The 23758-nt window shown below is 39.7% G+C and overlaps 1 protein-coding gene across 4 annotated transcripts in view; it reads right to left on the reverse strand.

Annotated features, from left to right (window-relative positions):
* Trim9 (E3 ubiquitin-protein ligase Trim9) overlaps positions 1-23758 on the reverse strand; it is a 179480-nt gene that overhangs the window by 4187 nt on the left and 151535 nt on the right. Inside the window, exons 2-9 of one of the 4 annotated variants that reach the window (XM_071657335.1) lie at positions 15614-15709; positions 15166-15282; positions 10955-11071; positions 8629-8785; positions 6198-6233; positions 5078-5217; positions 2721-2859; positions 871-1089 (exon numbers count right to left, since the gene is read on the reverse strand). In XM_071657335.1, coding sequence (XP_071513436.1) covers positions 871-1089; positions 2721-2859; positions 5078-5217; positions 6198-6233; positions 8629-8785; positions 10955-11071; positions 15166-15282; positions 15614-15709 — 1021 coding nt within the window. The remainder of the gene's footprint in view (positions 1-870; positions 1090-2720; positions 2860-5077; positions 5218-6197; positions 6234-8628; positions 8786-10954; positions 11072-15165; positions 15283-15613; positions 15710-23758) is intronic. The other 3 variants (XM_071657337.1, XM_071657336.1, XM_071657338.1) reach the window with 3 other exon arrangements.

Consider the following 23758-nt stretch of genomic DNA (forward strand, 5'->3'; position numbering starts at 1 on the left):
CAGCCAAAAGGGTTAAGGAACCTGATGAAATAAAACCAATTCCAGAGTAGGCTCCTGAAACAAGCCAATTAAGTTAGCTCTCCACAGGGAAAGCTCTCAGCCAAGCAGTTCTACAGAAACTCTTCTCTAAATCCACCTATATCTCTGATGCCTGTTCCCAACTGGAACTCCCTCAAAAGGAGTCTCCATAACTAATGAGCTCCAGTGAATTCTTCTTTTCTTGAAAATAAGTATAGTCTTAACTCATAAATATCCAAAACATCTAAATCCAAAATAACAGCAATCTCAAGTAATAATGAGGGAAATCACAAGAAAGCATTCAAGAATGAAATTATTCATTTTTCATTCTGACCAAAGAGGACTCTCAAAGCTTACCTGGTAAGGAAACCTGTAGCAAAGATTGTAGTGGCCTTGAGAATTACTGGAATGCTTTCCCCATGTGATTTATAATAACCAGCAACTAGTTGATTGGAGGTAGACTTACAGAGGTTATTCTTTTTGTTACTGCTATCTGAATTTCAATCTTGTTGACAATCCTATTACATCAGAGACAAGTGCCCTTTGCAAGTTTTATGTGAGACAATGACTATTCAGTATCTACCACTTCAGAAACCACACTGCTCTTCCCCAATCTGATGCTCTGTACATGCCTTCACCCTCTCAATCAATACCCTCCCATATAATTTCCCAGGATACTCAACAAACTTATACCTCTGTAATCTGAGCACTCACTTTTATCCCCTTTGCCTTTGTACAATTGCACTATGTACTAGATCTACACACAATATCATGTTGCTTCCCATATTCTATGGAGTTGTACCTTAATTTCTTCTTTGAATACTTTGGTTATCACATATGAAAAATACTTACCAAGTATCATTTCCTTGGAAATGTCAATTCTTCCCAGTCCAAATGCAATGTCTGCATTACCATCATATCTTTCAATGTTAAATTCCCAGTAGTGCATTCCTTTTGAGAAGCCAACACTGCCCAAAGCCACCCGATGCTCATATGAATCACAACTGACAGTGCAGCCATTCTCAGATACTGTATGGTCTGGGTGGTCAGATTCTAAGGTAAACCAAGCAACTGCAAAAATCAAAATAACTATTAAGAAATGCTAAGAAATTTATAGGATGGTAAAAGACACATTACAATATATAGGAGAAATACATTTTCATACCTATAAAAAAAGAAAAAAGGGAACATCATGAACACAACATAATAATAATATTTATAAACTTTTAATTGTACTGTATACAAGAAGTCTACTAATGAAACACAAATAATTTACAAGTGTACATACTTGGTACCTCAAACCAAAATACATCCACAGCCTATCAGTTTACTCAAACACACAGCCTCAACCCATGCTCAATGTGGTAAAACAAACATGGGTTCCACATAGTTATAAGTCCTTAATTTTCACAATACATTTTTAGCAGATTTGTCACATGAAACTAATGTTTCCCTTCAGACCTATATTTATATAAAATATGAACCAATTGATTACAATCAAAAATTATTCCTTTGGCATCCTCATCTCAGCTACCACATGCCTCAATAATACACTCAATATATCTTGCCATTTCATTCACTTTCTTCTACATTTATCTATACTACCATGCATTGTCACCTGAAAAGTAAAGAATCTCTTTAGCTATTGGTGTACAACACATTATCAGAGGGGTTACATAATCACTGACAACCAAGTACTAGTGAAAATCTGAGAAACTGCCCATCTCAAATACCTACCTACTTGTCAACACAAAGCTTATTACATACTTTGACAGTTAATGGCAGCAGTCACTGGCCCCATGAGATTATGACATGGTAAATAAATCAATGTCTGTCAGTTTTGGAGTTCAACGGCTGTTGCTTATCATCAACCACTGTTCTACCTATTTATCTATCTGTATCTTTGATACCCATTCCCTCCAGGAACTCCCTCAAGGGGGTGGCCATGTTAAAAAAGTTTATAACTGGTGAACTCCAGTACTGCTTCTTAGCCTTTAGTGCCTCACCCTTTACAGACCACTGGCAGAGGGACAACTCTGGCACAGCATTTTCAGAGGTTCCTTCTTAATGTTCCTACTGACTCCCTCTACCTAATGTACCTGCCTATTATCTAACCTACTACTTCCACTTAATGCCCCTGCCTAATGTTTCTACCTACTACTTCTACCTAATGCTCCTGTTTAATGTTCTTGCCAACTACATCTATTTATTGCTCCTAATATTCTGTCAAAAGGCAGGGCTACTGCATAGCACTCACCACAGAAAAATCTAGAGTTACGAAGAATGAACTGTGACCTAAGTGTTGTCAAATATTAAGTGCAACAACGAGATTTCATATCTGAGGGTAGAGTGCCAGCAGTCCACATGTGGGTGAGGCAGAAAGAAAAGACAGCTACTTAGGTCAGAGGAGTTTTCATGAAAGTTTCCAATATAAGATAGAATAACCACTGAACAAAGCCATTCTCTATTTCCTGTCTTTACATTTCCAAAACAAATTCTTGAAGTTGTGTGAATTTATTTATCTTTTTTCAGCACAATTCTTGGCAAATCATCCCTAATTGTTTGCTTCCTTAACTTTCAGAAAATTTTGTTTCAATGTTCCCTTGCTGCTTAATCATTTCCACAGCCTTCAATGATATTTCTGCATCACAATTACCATCTGTAATCAGTTACATCCTGAACATATATACACATCAATTTACCTTCGGCTGTCTGTAAGCAGAGGGGCTCACAGAAGGGAGAGTTTCCAGTGGAATTGAAGGCTCGTACTCTGGCTCGGTAGATAGAGTTGAAGTGTAACCCATCAATGGTACACACTGTTTCCTCTCCTGTGTAAACCTCCTAGAGACAGAGAAAATTAAAATGAGTGATCAGTAAGACATAACTTTCACTTCCACCTATATATGCACTGTTGAGAGAAAAGCTAACTCAGGGGGAAATTTGTCCTTCCTAATAGTAAAATATATCCAATAACAAGTTATGCAAATCATGGTGTGCAGCGGTAAGATAATTTACAACAAATCCTTTCTAAGATTATTGCTAGAAGAAAAGTGTAGACCTCAATAACCCTCAAACCTCAACAGACTATCTATCTACTAACCCCCCTTATTTTATTTGAGCTGCTGTTGCATGCAGAATCTTCCAAAAATGCTTGGACCTCAATTTTCTATTTCTGTATCAAAATCCTGAACTACAAACATGACACTGGGGTAGCATAATCAAGGTATGTAAGTTTGTCAATCTAAGTTACACAGTGGAGTATGGTGGCTGATATCATGCATGACTATCTTTGTGAAGTCAAATGGAGCAAGTACTCAACTAAAACATAGGCAGGGTTCAAACCCAAAACTCTAACTCTGCAACAAAGTGCTCTAAACTACTAAGGTATTGAGCCACATATGTTCAGCATGAGGTGTTACCAGACCTTGCCTGTTCATAGTTTCACAGCCAATGAGAAGTCACCTTTAGAAAAAGAGTATAAGTAGACCTCCTTTTAAGACCATAATGAATGAAATGTAAAGAACAGTCAAAGAATAAAGTTAAAAAACAGTGGATGGAAAATAATAAATGCAGTATATGTAAATACAAGGAAGAATAACAAGCATGTGGATATTAAGGGTGTAAAACTATTATGGGGGAGTGAATGACATTGAAAAGTATGTGACAGGAAAATGGAAAAATCAGGGGCTGTGTATCAGGTAGTGAATCAATGAAAAAAAGGAGTGAACCATCAGTTGAATGGATTAGTAAAATGTGGGAAACACCTTGGAAAATTAGTCAAGTGCCATATGAGCATGGATAAAACTAGTGGTTATTCTGCTGTAAAAATGTGAAGGGAGTAACAATTGTGGTAAAAACTAAAGAGGATTGGGTGTTGTTAAGATGATCAGTAAACCATACATAAGGAATGAAATACCGAGTTCAGAGGAACACCTTACAATAAGGTGAGTAAATAAGAGAGAGAGAGAGAGAGAGTGCATCTGATTTAGGGCATTCTGATTGTGGGTGAGTAAAAAATCTCCAGTGAGAAACCAGAAGTAGCTACACCCAAACCAACACAATATAGCAAAAGAATGGAATTATCACTTCATAGCTTCCCTCTCTCAACAATCAATTATAGGTCATACTGAAAAATTCAAGAAATTATGCTTGCTTTAAAATATGAACCTTGATACAAATAATATGTTGGCCAGATGGCTGCAGGGAAAAGACTAATCCCTAACCTTATATGGGTTTCAAACAGTTCTTTCAACTAATCCATAAAGAAACTTGGTAGGCTATTCAGGAGCATATCATGTCAATAACACAGAGATGTTCACGAAAATGGGGTCCGCAAGTGCAGAACTCCATCCCTATGCTGTACAAACAGAGCCCGGTGGGTAAAAAACTCATATTTCAAAATTTCTACTGAAAAAAAGCTACCATGTTTCTGAGGCAAATAGACTTTTGAAATTTTTCCATTATACCTGGGATTTTCATATGTGTGAATAACCTTTAACACCAATTACACAGATTATTCCAGATACATAAGGTATGTCACGGTAATGAAGGTAAAGCACCCTGGTGCTTGTGTGGGTGAAAAGCCACCTGATAACTATGCTACAACAGAGACAACCAAAAACAAAGCCCACCTTTACTTGTGAAAACACAAATAAAATCATAAACATGAATGTATGCATAGATGCATATCTGTATCTATGACCACTGGTCCACATATCATGGGTAATTAAAACCCGCTTCCTTCACTTAGTACCAAACTAAGAATCATAAAGTGCAATGGTTACAAAACTGCACCAAGTTCAAAGTGTGTTAATTATATGCAATTTCTGTATAGATAAATTTGCAAATTGATAAAAGGAAAACTCTCCTTTGACAAAAACTTATCGAACAACCTATACTTCTCACATCTCATTGCCTCTATGATCAGCTGGAAATAGACAATATACCATCTAAGGCATTCCATATACCTTTATTCATATCATAATTCATGCACAGTTTCCAGGTACATTACTTACCTATATGTTCCTATAAAATCAAAGTTTCCAGTCACCCTACTCACCCTGAATGGCCCATTAGACCCATCATCTATCTCCAGCGTGTAACCCGTGACACAGGAGTTTGGATGAGGAGCCCAAGCAATGGTCACACTGTTATTCTCTGCACTACACTCTTCAGGAATCATGGACGGAGTGCCAGGGGCTGCAAAAAGAAAATGTTAGTCTCATAAAATTTTTAAATACCCACAGTAAGAAATAAAGCAGTGTAGCAACAAAGACTATCCTCCCATAATGAATCTCTGCTTAAAAAAAGTGGAGAGGTGACTCCTGCCTGCTTAGCTAACATTTGTAACCATTTTCTTTTTCCATGCTTGCTTGCTGTTTCCCACATAGCAAGGCTGTACCAGGTACAATAATATCATACATCTATTAGATTTTCACCTCACAACAAAATAAAAATAATACTGAACTTACTAGGAAGTTGAACATAATGCAGCATGCAAGAGAGTTAGAGGAATGTAGAAAGGCAATCTCCTATTTTCAAGGAGGTGGATAAAGACAGTGTAATTTTTGGAAACAGTGAAAAATCTTGAGAAGTTTCCTATGGTTATGAGGTCTTAGATGATGATGGTTGTGACTTGTTGATGACTGAAAAAATTATGTAGTTTTTGTTTAAGTGAGGCTGTGCTGATATGCCTTCATATACATAACTTAAACCTCTCTGTAAAGCTTGTGCACATTGGTATCACCAATCCATTTTCAGGTTCTCTTTAGATAACTGAGCAGTCCACCACACTTCTTTTATCATTCTATGATCACTAGTCTTTTGGACATTTACAAAACATCCTCAGCTACACTGGCACTGAAAAGTAGGGTTATCTTATTCTCTTCTTTGATTTATTTTGTTACAGACCATGATATGATATACACATACAAAGCAAGCTAAAAGAGGAACCTTAATCCATAACATAAAAGTAATGCCAGAGTGTGCAGCTATCACTTTAAAGCACAGGGCTTGTTCTTCCCAACATCTACAGTTCCAAACAGCAAAGCTAGGCAGGCTTAATGGCTTTCTGCTCACACTTGCATTTGTTGATGAGAGTGACCACTAACTTAGGGGTAATACTATCATTCCAGGCACAATATACAATACAACAATAATAGAAGGTATCCAACTCCCACCTGAGCCATCTGTCTGTGGTGGAGTGATAACTGGTCCTAGGATAGCATGAAATGAAAACCATTTTAACCAGCTTACAGTTACAGAACTGAGAGCTGCAAATTAACGATACGATACAGTTATGAATGACTCTAGTATGGTTAAGCTAATGTAAATAACAAGATAGCAAAAGCATATTTTAGTGACTTTAATGTATCACTGACATTTCAAATACTATGTCTACATACTACAGAAAAATTAATTTGTATCATTTAGTCAAAGGGTAAACCCTATATAGTATACCTACGAAATATGAAATATTTTTCTATCTACAAGGAATGATAATGTACAATTGTGGTAACAAGATTCTCAACAGTTTTTGGAAGATAGTAGTAATATCTGGCGACTCAGAAATAGTAAATATGTATATAGCATTTTTTCAAGAATGAACAACCATAGCATATTTTCAGTTGTGATGGATATGGTGACTGGCTGACAAGAACACTTCCTTGCATTGCATTTCATATTCAGTTAAAAATAAATGTATGGATACAGAAATCATCAAAGTACATTTCTTATACCAACATCAAAAATGATAAATCAATGAAAAAGCTAAATGAATATATTGCGAATAAACTGAAATGTTTTGAGTTTGTTTTCATCATACATCAGACATGTGACCTATTGTGGAACTGATTTACTGGAGGGGAAAATATATACTTGGAACATAGTGTATATGTTTCTGTAATAAATAAAGAATCAGTGAAAGAAACAGAAACCTGAAAGCACATTTTTTTCATGTCAAAATAGATATTTGTGCACCTCATTAGTAAAGTCACAATAATGTTCTCAAACTCATGGCACAGATATAACACCACCAACTTGATATCACAACTATATCGAAATTCTCCACTGATGCAAAAGCTACACTGACACTTATACTATTCTACACCAGCATCACCATACCTATTGTGTATGAGATATATCTAGATAATTCCAAATATGGTGCTGAGAAATAACAATCCTGTCAAAGAACAGGCTAATTTTGTCCTCATCTAAAAGGAGAAAAACAGAAGATACTAAAATCTGATACACAGCCAAAGAAATTAACAATATTCAGAAATAAAAGTATAGCAGTCCCAACAATGTTGTATAGATGCAAAGCATGAGCTATAGATAAGGGCGTGCAGAGGAGGATGGAGGTGTTGGAAGTGAAATGTTGAGGACAATATGTGGTGTTAGGTGGTTTGATTAAGTAAAGAGTAAGAGAGAGGTGTGGTAATAAAAAGAGTATGGTTGAAAGACCTGACGAGGGTGTAATGGAATGGTTTGGAAACATGGAGATACATAATTAAAACTTTCAAATTTCTAAAACACAATTACAAACAAATATTGGGCAATTCTTAATAGGAACAGATCAACATGAGGACAGTAGTATTAACTAAGCATGATATGAGCCAGAAAAGTCATGATGAAAAAAATTCTTTAATAAGAGAGAAGTGGATGAGTAAAACAGATGGAAAACAATGAATAAGATGAGCATTAGAAAATAAAAAATGAAACTGTATGCAAATGATAGGTTAAGACATTGGACACAATGAATGTAAAGCTCTCCCCTCAGAAGCAAAAATAGGTATTCACACACATGCAGAGAGACACACAAACCTTGACCTTAGTAAGAGACTTGTCAGCAAAAAAACAGATATACAATAAACTTTTCTTTCTTACAGTAGCAGACTTGAAAAGGAGAGTGAAGATCACCTTTATATGAATGAACACCAAAATAAGACCAGCCTTTGAAGCAAAATCCTAAACTTCCTCTTCCTAGGCTTCCTCTTCCTCCTGCTCTTAAGATATATTTCTAAGCCAGCTCCATATATACTGTAGAAGGGGAAACTACACCCCAGTATTGCCAGTTAAACAACCAAGCTCTTACTCAGAAGTGCTTTCTTTTCCTATTACCTCCTAAAGCCAGTAAACAATATAAGAGCAGCTATAAAGGAATGATAAATAACTACAACAAAAACCTAGTGCAAGAACCTAGGAAATATTTACAGCCCATATAATCAGAAAAATAGTGAGGACTGAGTGATGAGGGATTTCATGTTGTGCTCTATACACACATAACTGACAAGTGCTGGGTTGTATATGTGGTGGGGTGGTCTGTGCATTACCCACTGATTTAGTTATGTACACAGAGTCTTTCTTCCTATTTTGTGTTTTTCTCTTTTTTTTTTTTCTTTCAATTCCTTTCATCTCTAATATCTAGTTTTGCAAATGTGGATCTGCCTGGCATCTAATAAAAGTTGAGATTTTTTTCAATTCCTTTTATATTCAGTAACTAGATTTTTAAATGTGAATCTGCCAGGCATCTGATGAAAATTGACATAACCACAATTGAGATACAGAGGATTGTATTACTTTTGGAAATTACAAAACCAAGATGCATCTTACGTTTGAGCTGAATGAATGTGAGCTGTTGGATGGCAGTCAGTAAAGTCTTATCATCCAATGTGAGGTTGAAAACAGGTGGAACTCTTGGCTCTGGTATCATGGTCTGTTCCCAATCCCTCGTCAATGCACACACTCGATCTTCTAAAATCTCCTGAGCCTGAAGAACAACAAACATTAAATGAAAATATCCAATTCTACTAAATATTCTTAAGTCTATCTTTCAACAAACAATTTACTAAAACTTATCAAAAGGCATGCCGTGTACACCTACCTCAAATTTCCATTGTCACACATGTGTGTAAGTTCAGTTCAAAACTCTAAGCACATGTACCGAAAATAACTAATGATCCTGTGTGCGTGTGTGTGTGTGTGTGTGTGTGTGTGTGTGTGTGTGTGTGTGTGTGTGTTGGAATATAAATTTCCCTAGAAAGAAGAGAAAAACAGCAGATCCAGGAATGAGATAACCAGTTTGGAGAAAAGATCAACAGGCTTCCAAAACAGAGGATGAATACATAAAGTAACAAAGACCACAGATGCTTACAAGATACAGCAGAACATTTAATTTCTGAGGAAAAAAGAATTACCATGCCTAAATGTACCAAGAGTTGCCCACAATCTAAACAGGAAATTTCTCTATTGAAAACTTCAATAGTAGCACTGCCTACATAGAACAAGCCCTAACATACAAAGCTAACACAAAATCAACGGTAAGATTCCGATATCTTTATCAGCTTCTGCCATTCAAGTTGATCTTCCTTCACGATGAAATACCATGACAAGACAAAAGAAGCTTCTGCTGCTTTCTGGCAAGTCAGCCATTCTACAGTGTTTTAAGTGAGTGAAGTTCCTCCCCATGTAGTAACCCAACATAGAAAGCTTGAATGATCTGCAATATCTTTAATTACTGGGCTCAAGAAGAGAGAGAAAATTTACAAAAGAGGGGAACCAGGTTGCCCCTGATATCTACAAGTGCACACATCATCAAAAAATGAAAAATTAATGAACAACAAGTGCATACATCATCAAAATGTAAAAATTTTATGAACAATGATATGGTCCTCCTCGCATTCAAAGCATCAAACAAACCTCTAGGTGCCCATGTCACAGCCTCCTTAGGAAGCTAGTAATGACAGTAAGAAAAAGGTATACCTGTTGCTGTACAAAAAATAAAACAGGCGTGAGAAGTAGTCATACCTGTTCCTATCTCATACCAATGCAGCCATGTAGGTTTCACAGCACCAAATGACAACAATGATAATAAGGTGCTGACATTACAAAGTCCATGAAGCTCAAAGATACACATTTTGCTTACACTGCTTTTGTTCATCATCGATGAAGCTTACATTCAAGAGATAATATCAAGACATGATATACCAACAGACAAAGACACAATGAACAAGGTAATACCAAACACCACTAATACAAAGGATGATAATAACAATGATGACAATGATATACCCAAAAGCCTGCTAAACTATTAGACTTATGACAGGCAAAGTCTCCTGTAGTCTTCTGTGGTAGAAATCTATCATGGCCAAGTGAAAAACTTGGGAGAATTCACCTGACAACTGCAATTGCCTTGGTTCTTTGGCCATGTATTTAGGTATACCAAAAACACATTTGTAACCATTGGGATTTCCCCTACAATTAAGGGGGTTATACCAAACACTACTGGTATCAAGGATGCTGATATCAGTGATGACAATGACATATCAAAAAGCCTGCTAAATTATCAGGCTTACTACAGGCAAAGGCTCCTGTAGTCTTCCATGCTAGAAAACTATCAAGGCTAATAGCAGGCTTGGGAGAATTCACCTACCAACTGCAGATGCTTTAACTCTTTTGCCATATATTTGAGTGTATCCAACACATTCATAGCCCTTAGGTTTTACCCCATACCCATAAAAATACCGCAACATTCAGAAACTCTCCAGGTAACTAGCAATGATTTATGATATGTGATTTCTAAAGAGTTTAAGTAAAATTCTATATTGCATTTACTTTCAGTTTCATGCTAGTGGAGTACATAAGTCTTTTTCTACTTCATTTCTTAGTGTTTTGTAGAATATATTAACATATCTTTCTATACATTTTGCATAAATTTTGTGACTCATAATTCTATGGTTTAATACACTACCAGTACATTTCTATCATTATATAGGTAAACTTTAAGCTAAAATTGACACAGGAGTAACAAATCAATAAATACAAACTATTTTTCTCCTACATACTGTATACATCATGACTATAGAAAACTAACAAATGCAACAAAATAACAAGAGAAAGCTTTTGATAACAGAAAGTAAGGAACTGTCACTACACTTACCTCCATAAATGATGCAGGGTCTGACTCCTTTAATGCCTCGATAAAGAAGTGGATGGTAGCAGTCGTAGACTGTAAAGTCTGTGTGTAGTTCTGGATTTGTTCTCTTAATACATGCACCTGATCAAAGGCAAGTGCAGAAAATTAACAGAAATACTAGGCAAATAAGCTATTTATGTAATAAAAGAAACTTCTGAGTCATATACTGTCTACTTTTGGCTCAGCAAAACATCTAGATTATCAGCGGCTACAGAAGGAGGACTGTGATTATGAATAAACTTTACCATCAGTATACATGGTCTACTGTGCAGCAACTTTAGAGATAATGTCTTTAATCTATACACTTTTAAGCTACATTACCTACAGGATCTTAAACAAATTGCAGTAAGAAGAAAATATGCAAGATATATGCTGGTTGTGACTCCTAAGACAATGACCCCAGTTCTTGACTTGATGCTCATACCTGCATTAGAAACTAAGACACAGAGTTGTGCACTCTTTCCTTAGTACTGGAGTATGTCTCAAAAACAGTAATTTTCTATTCATAATGGCAACTAACAATCAGTCATCATGTTTACAATAACTACCAGTGTCACACCAATGAAATTTAAACAACATATTCAGTTTTTCTTATACGGTATTTGTTCCCATTCAGTGGTGTTATACAAGATCATGAACATATATAATGAAGCTGAGCCTTAGGATCTTCATCTCATTAAAGAAAAAGAATACTCAGAGATGGCCAATTGGTATGCATTCAGATTCACTTAAGATCTGCTTATTTTTTCTGTATACTGCTACTGTTAGGGGTTTGGTAAATATGTAGTTAAGAAAACCACATCAGTAATTTACAGACATGGAAGTAAAGTAAACAGAGAAAGTGGGAGAAAGTGAAACAAACATCAAAGATCTATGAGTCACCATAAATGAGAAACCTGAATCCAAAGACCATGCGGAGAAGATGGTATTATCAATCCAAGTACACTAATAAGTGGTATGATAATAAAAATTTTCACTAGAAGAGAGAGAAAACTGTTGATGAAAATGTTTAATACACATAAAAGAAGCAAAACTGAACACTGCTGTGTCATATGGTTACCAATGAAACATACAGAAATAACAAGTTGGAAAGAATTTAGAAGCATTTCACGAGTAAAACTAAGGGAATGGAACACAGACTACCATGAGACACTGAAAAACTCACTTTTTATACCCTAGAAAAAGAGAAAGATAAATGATAATATCTGCATAGAAACAAATTGAAGGAATAAAATATGAAAATGCTGACAATTCTGCAAGAATATCATGGAATAAAACAAAAATGAAAAAATAATATAAAACCTCTGCATGAAAAATGTAAAGACAATGTAATATACCACCAGATGATATAAGATACGTCCAGCAAACACAACCAAAAACATTTGATATTTGATGTGTGGTTTAAATCAATCCCAAACGAACCAAGGACTGACAATCATTCGATAAGAAAAGCAGTAGAGAGAAACAGCATTATTCATTAAGCAAGAAGCGGGGTGAGTGGTACACACTAGCCCTGCCTTTTGGCAAAATCTTGTCACAGGTACTCATCAACAACTGAGTTATGGATCATTAAATATCTACTTTTTTGTCTTAGCACTATGTTGACTTCTAAATCAAATGACCACTTTGCTCTGTTACAGTAGTTTTACTTGTACTGTAGCATTACTACAAAAATATAACAAAATTTGTATCTCGCAGAATGACAGTGAGAGAGAAGGTGGTGTGCATTATGAAGCGGCAGTGTGTGTGTGTGTGACTTAATCTCCATTTCACTCGTACACTAAGTCACTTTACAGTACAGAATTCTCTGCAGTAAGTGGACTTCCTACTACAATTAAATGGCTGCTTTGTAGTGCTACTATTGTGTTTTAGCTATACAATAGGTGAAAAAACTGAACGCAGAAAAAAATTCAAATAAGAAATGCCTATCAAATGACACAGGAGGAAGTGTGTGTAATGGATGGTGGACCTTCATCTGCTTTGCTTGATGACTACATCAATATACAGTGGGCTTTTTGGAATAAGAAAAAGAAATAAAAAAACTATGCTTTCCTCTTAGCTATGTAATACAGTGCATTTCAATATTATTACTTACTGTTATCTTCACAGTGATGTTTTCTAGGCTTCTTTCCACCTCACCATCCTTATTTAGCTTTTGCTAATCATAGGTGAACTTTATCTAGTACATGCAGTGAATAGCTTGTACTTTAAAAGCAACTTATATTTGCATTCAAATACAATCTTTTGTACTTCATGGATTACTTCAGCACTTTACTTACCTTTTGTTTATCATATTGTGTTACCTGGTTTGACAAGGTTCACAAGCTTTTTAACATTACAATAACAGTGTCAAGATGACTGGTAAAATGAATTAGTTTCTAGTGATGGCATACGTGTAAAGACAAGCCATAAATCAATTGATTTCAATGCAAAATTAGAAATGTTAAGGTGGTTTGAAGCAGGTAAAAACTTACCCAAATTCTGAAAACATTAGGAATTGCTATGTCCATAGGATAAACAATACGTAACATGAAAATCAAAACAAAAGCCAGTCCTCAGGTTTTCATATCTTTAAATGCTAAAAAAAGACATAAAAAAGTATAATGAAAAATATGGAAAGATCATAAAGTGTTTGGATCAAAGACCAGATTCAATGCAAGGAGCTGATAATCTCTATGACCCTTTTGGTACGTGGAGGTATTAAAAATCATCAATTACACTTTTGTGCCTTATATTTAGCATTGATATTGACAACCTATCAAAAATTTACATACATGTACGTTCAAAAAGTTTTCTGCATTATTTCTGTCATTATTATCAGAGCTGGAATTTTTCTCCAAGAATGTATCTCTAATCATATAATGGAAGTCAAAGGGAAAACAGGTTTGTGCAAAGGAATTCTACATTGGAGCCTGTTATGTGGGGTTGAGGTGTAAAAGTACAAAATACTTTCATCTGAAAACATACATAGTGTATACAGAAATAAACAAAATGAGTAACAATCTATGTAGTAAATGCTAAGCCATCTCTACTGGTCAAATTCAGGCAATCATGTCTGATGTGCCAAGAAACAAGGTATGTTTGCTACACAAACATGAACTCCAAGAGAGCACAGGCCATTCAGATTGCACTTACAGGAGTTTTCTGGATATGCCCATAAAGCACTCCACTCCCACAGTTATAGAGAAACACAACCATAATCATCAGAGAAAATTTTACACGGACCTCGCCTTCTCTCTATAAAACTTGGATAAAAGAATTCTACACCATTTCCAACCATGCTTCCATACTACATACTGTAGTAAGACTGATCACAGAAATTGAAATAAAGGTCTATATGAAGAAAGAGAAGCATAGTATCTTACAGGAAATAACAATGGAAAATATCATAGGATCTCATGTTGCAAAAATGATGCTGTTGATTAAACAGAACACTGAAATTCATTTCTAAAGGAAATTGGAGTTTAGAAGAGTTTTGAAGATGTCGAGAGATAGAAGTTAAAAACATTAAGACAATACTTGAGGGAATCAGACTCCTCGTATAGGACAGGTTGTATCAATGCTTGTTTCCAAACTGAAGGAAGAGGTTTGGTTTTTAGAAAATACAGCAAGGGCATGCAAGGACATCAACAAGTTCATTGACACATAACTACAAAACAAAGGAAGGATGCCATCCACTCCATATACCTTCTCTGTGTTCAAAGGCAGTAGTGCTTTTTTGGAGTGTAAAAAGAAACCACACGATGGAATACAAAATTACTAAGCAGTAAATCCAAAGAAGATGAGTTGGTGTCATCCTTAATGTGACATGAGAGGTAAAAAAAGAACAAAATGAGTAGCTTTAACAGTTGGAGAAATAGCTGTAGTATTGCTGGTAAATAAAGAGAAGGAAAGACAGACTGACAGCACTTGTGATATATTCTTGGCTAAAGCCCATAAAGACCTATAATGGAAGAGAATTTATCAATGAATGTTTAACATATATTTGGGACAAAGACCTAGAAGGAACTATCACTGGAAGATAGAAGGTTAATACAGCTCATCAGGTTGAAAGGGGGGCTTTCCAAAATAAATAGAAATACATACTAATTCTGGGCAGTGTTGGAAGTTGAATTACTTATCATAAAACAACTGCAGCCATTTGACAAGAAGAGAAATACTCAGATCTTACAAACCTTCCCATCTCGCTGTCTCCTGACCCAGTTGATAAGATCAGTGCGACGTGCCTGTAACGCTTCTACCAAGGCATCCACCTGGGCAACAATCACTCCTTCTACTTCTCTACAATTACCCTAGAAATATACATGAATTATCAGTCTTTGAACCAAAAAATATATGCTGCTTATCACTGACGCATCTAATATGATATCTGGCCTTTAGCCAATGCATAAAAACACAAAATAAAACAACCTCATAAATTGTCATTAATGAAAAATTACAAACAAGAAATCTTCTCTATCATCAAATACGTAAATGCAGTATCATACACACACAAAAAAAGAGTGCTCAGTGAAGTCTGGCAAGGTAAAAGAGAAATGAATAGATTTCCAAATCAACAACATGAAATATATGTATGAATCTCTAACAGGCAGAAGAAAGACAAATTGCAATATAATCACTCACATGGACCTCTTCTGTGAGAGTCTTGAGGGTGTGGATGAACTCAGTAGCAGCACGGGCCTTCTCTGACAGCTGCTGTAGTGATTGAGACAGCTCTGTCTGTGGAAACAAACCAGCCAGGTTAGACATGAAATTCACTCATGAGTGGTCACAACTCAAAAGCATATGTATCTTGGTGTTACATGCTATGTCAATTAAAATGTTCAAAATGCTACCTGTGTTAAAGAAAGTTGAAGAAATGGGGCCCAATGATTGTAGATCTCCCTATCTGTATTGTAGGAATAGATAATTACATAGCGTTTTTTCACTGGAGGTACATTATCCACAACACAAACGATATGGAATGAAGGGACCATGGAAAGCATTAAAACTGCTAACAAATGTGAGACGTTGAAGCTCTTGATTCAAAGAAGACACAAGAACCCTATGAAATCTCTTCATATGTACCCAAGAAGTGTGAAGAAAGATGTGACAGGCCACCTGAGGTGCTGCTGAAGAAAATGAAGAAAGTAGGGTCAATGACATGGAAATGGAAGAGAGCAAATGTCAACAGAACACACATCATCTTTAATAAAGATAGGAAAATGAGCTGAATGACAAGTCACAACCTCATGAATTTCGTTTGTAAAATAATGATAAAGAAAAAATTAAGATTGTTTACTTTCAAAAGAAGAATACATAAGTGAGAGAGGTAAGTGGTCACATTAAAAAAATTATTCTGGGATTTCATGACTAAGTGAAGATTGTGTTCTTTGAGTGCCAGACAGCTTTAAACACTTTCCCACAAAAAAGGTTAACATATACATTAGACTTGCACACAATCATAGAATGGGAACTCCTAAGATGGATAAGAAATCATCTGAGAGGAAGAGAATAAAGGTGTCAGAGAAGTCTTTTCAAACTGGTTGAGAGCAACTATCAATATAGGATCTTATTTTCCTGTAAAATAAATTAGAGATAAAAATCAGATATAATACCTCACTTGGTAAAAAAAAGCTAAGGAAGTGCAGGATTTTGATTATATGGTATAAAAAAAAGAAATATCAGTGATATCTATGAGAAAGCCTTACTCCAAAAAGACAAAAAGGCAAAAACACAGCTCACATATCACCATTAACTGGGAGATGGAATTTCACAATCAGAACACAGAAGTATGTTACAAGAGGTTCTGTTTAAACTAATGGGAGTTCAATTAGGCAACAGATTTGTGTGGGGGTACATTAGGGTAACAGATTCATGAGGAGGTTCACTACAGCAAATCTATATGGTGGTTTATTGAGGCAATAGATCTCTGTGGAAGTTTACTTATAGAAACAATTGTGGAGGTTTCTCGGGTAACAGATCCTTATGGAGGTTCACTACAGCAACAGATCCTTATGGAGGTTCAATAAGGTAAAAGATCCAAGTGGAAGTTCACTAAAGCAACAGATCTGTTTTGAGGTTAACAAGAGCAACAAACCTGTTTGGCAATTCACTAGGGCAACAAATCCAAATGGGGGTTCACAAGGGACAAAGATCCGTTTTGGGGTTCACTAGGGCAACAGATATGGAGAGGGTCGTCAAAATGTGATACAGACTTCAAGTGAATGGTTCCTGCAGGTGACTTGGTCTTTCCTCGCACCACTACTCCGCCCTTCCTCTAACCCCTCGCATATCCTTCTCCCCAATAAAAAAAAGGGGAAGGGGGAAAGGGGGGACAAGGTGGAATGGGAGATGTCTGGGAGGAGCATAAGGTGGAATAGGATATGCCAGGGAAAGGAGGACATCAGGGAAATGGAGATGCCGTGGGGAAGGGGGACGTCAGGAGAAGGGAGATACCAGGGGAAGGGGGATATCAGGGGAAGGGAGATTGCCAGGGGAAGGGAGATGCCAAGTGAAGGGGGACATCAGGGGAAGGGAGATGCCAGGGAAAGGGGGACATCAGGGGAAGGGGCACATCAGGGGAAGAGAGACACCTGAGGAAGGGGAAGGTGCAAGAGTCACTATTCCCAAGGGGTGTGAAGTTTACGGTGTGGGGAGGGGGAAAGGTCTCCTAGGGGGGAGGAAGGTGGGGGCTGAGTGTCGGAGGTGGGGTGCGGGGAGACTTCATGATGGCTTGGGTTGGGAGGGTGATGCCGGGGGTGAGATGATCAAGGTAATGACACAGGTCCCGTTCACCCCACCACCAGCACTAACCCAACTGTGTTTCCCCACCACTTACTCCCTTCCTGGTTGCTGACACAGTTGGCCTCCATTCACTGTTGGGCGTGTTGCCCGCTTGCTCGCCTGCTTGCCTGGATCACTGCCTTCACCAGTCTGTTCATTTGTGTGACTGTCTGGGGTGTACCTGTCTACTTCTGTCGTAGTTCACTTCCGTGTGAATGTCTGAGTGTATATCTCCACCCAGCCAGTGTCTGGGTACCACTCAATGATTTCACCACCGATAAGCAACCCCAGAGAAACAAACACACCCTTAGTAAGTGTAGTTTTACATCCCAGAACGACACTGTCTCTGGGGGCGGACCGTAGTCCTACACCCAAGATCCACATTATCTTTGGGGACGGACCGTAGTTCTACACCCCAGATCCACATTATCTCTGGAGGCGGACCGTAGTTCTACACCCTAGAGCCACGCTACCACCTGGGTGTACTGCTGCACCTGCCAGGTACGAATCACCTTCTGTGAAACCACGTCATAAATACTCATGTGGAATTAGCCCAGCTGGGTGTGTGTGTGTGTGTGTGTGTGTGTGTGTGTGTGTAACTTCACCCCATTCCCTCCATTTCAACTTCTCTCACATCAACCATTTACTTACACCCATACCCACAGTTAACACCCCAAAATCTACCACCACCAGGTCGAACCTCCCTCTCCACAATACACTCCCTGTAACCTCCCCCCCCCCCCTCCCCCAGTCAAGTAATGTTCTTCTAATGAGGTTTTTTACCCCAAGTGCCCACAATTCCCACCCCTCGACAGGGTCAGGTCAAAGGCCACGTCATCATACCGGAGAACTGTACCTTCGTCTTCAAAGGATTAAGACCCAACACAGCCAAGGACTGCACTGCCTTCCGTAATAACTAAATCCCCCCCCTCTCTTATCTCCGTTTTCTAATCCCCTCATCAAAACTCTCACAGTTTCAAGTGGAGCTGTTATGGCCGGCGTGTGCAAATGAGTTTTCTTTATGATACCATTTTCCCGCCTTCGTCCACCACAATGCCATATCTAAATCAAGATATATATGACGTGTTCTCCCTCTCGGATACTCAGATCCGCGTTTTCTTTGTTCTGGTGTCCTCCAAGCTGAGTTTGATTCCTTGAGCACGACGGTACGACCCTTGAGCACGACGGTACAACCCTTGGGCACGACGGTACGACCCTTGAGCACGACGGTACGACCCTTGAGCACGACGGTACGACCCTTGAGCACGACGGTACAACCCTTGGGCACGACGGTACGACCCTTGGGCACGACGGTACGACCCTTAAGGACGACGGTACGATCCTTGAACACGATGGTACGACCTCTGACACGACGGTACGACCCTTAAGCACGACGGTACTATCCTTGAGCACGACGGTACGATCCTTGAGCACGACAGTACAGTCCTTGAGCACGACGGTACAACCCTTAAGCATGACGTTAAGCCCTGAAGTATAATGGCCCTTGACCTGACTATTAAGGGTCGTAGCGTCGTGCTGGACGGCATACCGACCCCCGTTTGACTTCTCCCCAGAGGTAAACATGAACAAGTACACAGCCATAATATGCCAACACCAACAGAGGAACCCGAAGTTCCTTACGCTACCCAGCTTTGATCAGCCGGGCTATTGCTGGCTGCAACCTGCAGCATTGCAATATACCATATTTTGATGTTTTCTAAGTCAAGTGACACCAGTACCCGTACACATACGTCTACCCCCACCCAGTACCCGTACATTACCTCCTCCTCCCCCAGTACACATACAATGGGCCAGACACAGTCAGGGTTGCCGGGGTTCTTCTGGATCCGGTAATTTCTGCCAACAACGGATTATCCGGTTCCGGCCTCGTTCTACATCGGGATTATCCGTCACGTGATCTAAGTGTTCGTTATAGAGAACCAGCGTTAACGTTACAGCAGACGACGGTTAACGTTACACAGTGAACTCCGGATAATCCGAACATTCTACGGGGGACTGGAAGTTTCCAGATTAACTCGTCGTAAAAACGATGTTGTTAAGAATCAAATGAAGAAAAATGAAAAAAAAAAAGGAAAGAAAATGAGAATTGACCACAGAGATGGGCCACGTGGGTCTGCGGGTTCCAACAGTTTGGTCCAGACAGACACACACACACACAGACAATCTCAAAGACCAGACAGACAGAGACTAAACTCATGATCTCATACTGGAAAGATAAAGCCAAAAACCGTACCTTCACAGCCCATGGCAACACATCCAGACATCAACACATTTAACCTGATCCTTAACTCCTCTTGTGTCCTGACCTGACCTGACCAGCGTCTAGTGACCTCTCGACCCAGTTCACAACTCTCAAAGAAAAAAAAAATAACGAAATATTTTTAAACGCTTGGTAATTCCTGCAGCTATGACAGGCGCGCTTGTAGTTCACTGAAAAATGTGTGTGTGTGTGTGTGTGTGTGTGTGTGTGTGTGTGTGTGTGTGTGTGTGTGTCTTCGTTCAGGCGTTTTTTTTGGGAAAATGCCAATAGCATCTAAATTAGGTCAAAGGCAAGGACACGGGTCGCAAGGAAAGGGTCAAGAGGCAGGTCATGGGGCAAGAGGCAGGTCCAAGGGGCAAGAGGCAGGTCGTGGGGCAAGAGGCAGGTCGTGGGGCAAGAGGCAGGTCGTGGGGCAAGAGGCAGGTCGTGGGGCAAGAGGCTAGTCGTGGGGCAAGAGGCAGGTCGTGGGGCAAGAGGCAGGTCGTGGGGCAAGAGGCAGGTCGTGGGGCAAGAGGCTGGTCGTGGGGCAAGAGCCAGGTCGTGGGGCAAGAGGCAGGTCGTGGGGTAAGAGGCTGGTCGTGGGGCAAGAGGCTGGTCGTGGGGCCTACTACCTGGGGTCGTACATATCCCTCTCGCCCCCCTACCAGCTGGGGCACTAAATCGGGGGGGGGGGGTAAGGGGGGGGACTCAGGTAAGGTACATTACCGAAATTGAATCAAAATTTCAGATTGAGGAGGAGGAGGAGGAAGGGGGGGGAGGGTCAGTACATAAGGGGGGGGGGTTGGGGGAGAAATGGTGCTACTGCCCAGAGAGAGAGAGAGAGAGAGAGAGAGAGAGAGAGAGAGAGAGAGAGAGAGAGAGAGAGAGAGGGGTGGGCACACAACCGGTGGAATATTAATGAGTCACAAGCCATGACCCCCTCGGCTCCCCCAGCCCACACCCGACACTTTACCCCCAGAGGCAAAGGGGGGAGGATATGTATGGAGGGGGTGGGGTTGCGGGGGGGGGGGGGGGGGAGAAACGTTGGAAAACAAGACAGGAAGTGGTATATAACGACTGCATAAAACTGTATATATATATATATATATATATATATATATATATATATATATATATATATATATATATATATATATATATATATATATATATATCTTTTTTTCTTTTAAACTATTCGCCATTTCCCGCGTTAGCGAGGTAGCGTTAAGAACAGAGAACTGGGCCTTTTTTGGAATATCCTCACCTGGCCCCCTCTGTTCCTTCTTTTGGAAATATATATATATATATATATATATATATATATATATATATATATATATATATATATATATATATATATATATATACGTTGGAGAGTACGCCAGGTTCACCATATCATTCCCAGATGCCACCAGCAGTAAGCAGCCAGACCATGTACCATCGCATAACGACTCCGACTCATTAACTCAAGCAAAACTAAAGAGCAGCCGGCTTTCCATCTCAGCGCCTCACCATGGCTATCTAGCAAGGAACTGTAAGTCTTGCCATCGGTTCACGTACGCGGCCTCTGAGAAACCCGAGCGAATTAACAATGCTGGAATCACCCTTCCCAGGCAGGCACGAGCCCCACTTTCTCTCGTCTGCGACCTGGGCACACACACACACACACACACACACACACACACACACACACACACACACACACCTCTCGCCTCGACATTACAAACACTTACGCAACATTGTCAAAATGCGACTTTCACGTGGAGGACACACGGAGCACCTACTGTATGACTGAACGCTCCTCACCCCAACCTAGAGGCAAACCCACTCACAAACCTGGATCTACGGTCCCCGTCGGTGGACGTGGCTGCCCTACTGGTCGCTGCGGGATCCAGAGCAGGAGAGAAACAGAGAAAGAAGTGTGGGAGGTTGGGGGGTGAGAGACAACGCGCAGCTACTAACTAACGGCCATGCGCACAATAACGAAGAGCAATACAACCTTTAGTCCTGTGTAACGGTTCTCCCTGACGACTCGTTGGCATTTGAGGTCAGCAAGAAAAGTGTGGGAGAGGGAGGAATGACAACGGGAGGGAGAGAAGAATGATAAATGAAAGGAAAGACAAGGGCAGAAGGGGGGGAAGAGATAGATAGATAGATAGATAGATAGATAGAGAGAGAGAGAGAGAGAGAGAGAGAGAGAGAGAGAGAGAGAGAGAGAGAGAGAGAGAGAGAGAGAGGAGGCTACATACAACCTCATCGCAAAGGAAGGAAAGTTTTAATTGTGGAAAGAGATGATGAGAAGCAGTTAAGCAGACAAGGAAAGCAGAGCAATGGCAGACAAAAAAAAAAAAAGAAAACAGAAACAGAAAATCACCAAATAAGCAGTCAAGCAGAACGAGAAAGCAGAAGCAGACAAAGCGCAGCAGAAATCCATCATAAATCGTAGAGAAAAGGTTTAAAAAAGTAATATCCGAAAAGACCATTGTAACAACAGCACAGGACCCCCACCCTGAGGAAGACCTCTCGGAGTATCAAACGTTACACACGCAGTACGACTGGATGTCACGGCCTGACCTTTGACCCTCGACCCTTAATGATCAGATCAAAGGCCAGGCCATCAGAACCAAGGGTCGTACCATCCTGCTTACAGGAATCGTACCGTCGTATAACGAATGACGTAATTCCATCCTACAGACATTCACCGAGCGGCTCAGGCGGCGCGGAGCGGAGCGGGTCGTGAGTCGTTTCCACAGGCAACGGCAATTACTGTCATGGACTCGAAGCCTTGCACTTGCAATCGAGTTACGACACCACAAACTCTTCCCCTTCCTGGGACGGAGAGCAGCTGTAAACCCACTCGCAAAATATACAATGCAGTCTCAGATTACCATAATACGTCAACAGCGAGCAACAGGAGACGTGGCAACAGAAACTATACAAGCGAAGGCAGCAGCAGCAGCAGCAGACTGTAACAAGATGCTTCCCATCTTCTTTGATCTCTGCCATACATCCTGCTTCCCAGCTTCTTTCATCTCGGTTTTGTATCCTGCTTCCCATCTTCCTTAACCTCAGTATTGGACACTCTTTCTCATCTTCTTTGACATACCTCGTATCCTACCTTCCATCTTCTTTGATATCCCTCGTAACCAAATTCCCATCTTCTTTTGACATACCCTGTATCCTACTTCCCATCTTCTTCCTGTCTTCTCTGATCTATTTGATGTTCAATTCACATTTTTTTTCTTTTTACACGGAAAGCTAAAAGTACGTATTCTGAAATCAATGGCGTTCTTCACTGTATTTTTTTTGTAATTACTCCGCTGTATTGTTGGGCGGAGTCCGGGTACAGTCTTTTGGGATGACTGTTTATACAACCAAATTATCATATGAAAGGTATTGTATTTATGAAGCATTCACCAGTTTTAATCCTCCCAGCACGTCGACGGTACGACTCATGAGTACGACGGTACGATCTTTGGGCACGACGGGACGACTCATGAGCATGAAGGTATGTGACCCTTGAGCACGACGGTACGACCCTTGGGCACGACGGTGTGACCCCTTGAGCACGAGGGTACGACCCTTGGGCACGAGGGTACGACCCTTGATTACGACGGTGGGACCCCCTGAGCACGAGGGTACGACCCTTGAGCACGAGGGTACGACCCTTGAGCACGACGACAAGACACTAACTGGTCAGTTCGAAGGTTCACCAAGGTCTTTCGAGTTATAAACTGAGGTCT

Source organism: Panulirus ornatus, chromosome 64 (assembly GCF_036320965.1).
Source record: "Panulirus ornatus isolate Po-2019 chromosome 64, ASM3632096v1, whole genome shotgun sequence".
In the NCBI taxonomy this organism is placed as follows: Eukaryota; Metazoa; Arthropoda; class Malacostraca; order Decapoda; family Palinuridae; genus Panulirus; species Panulirus ornatus.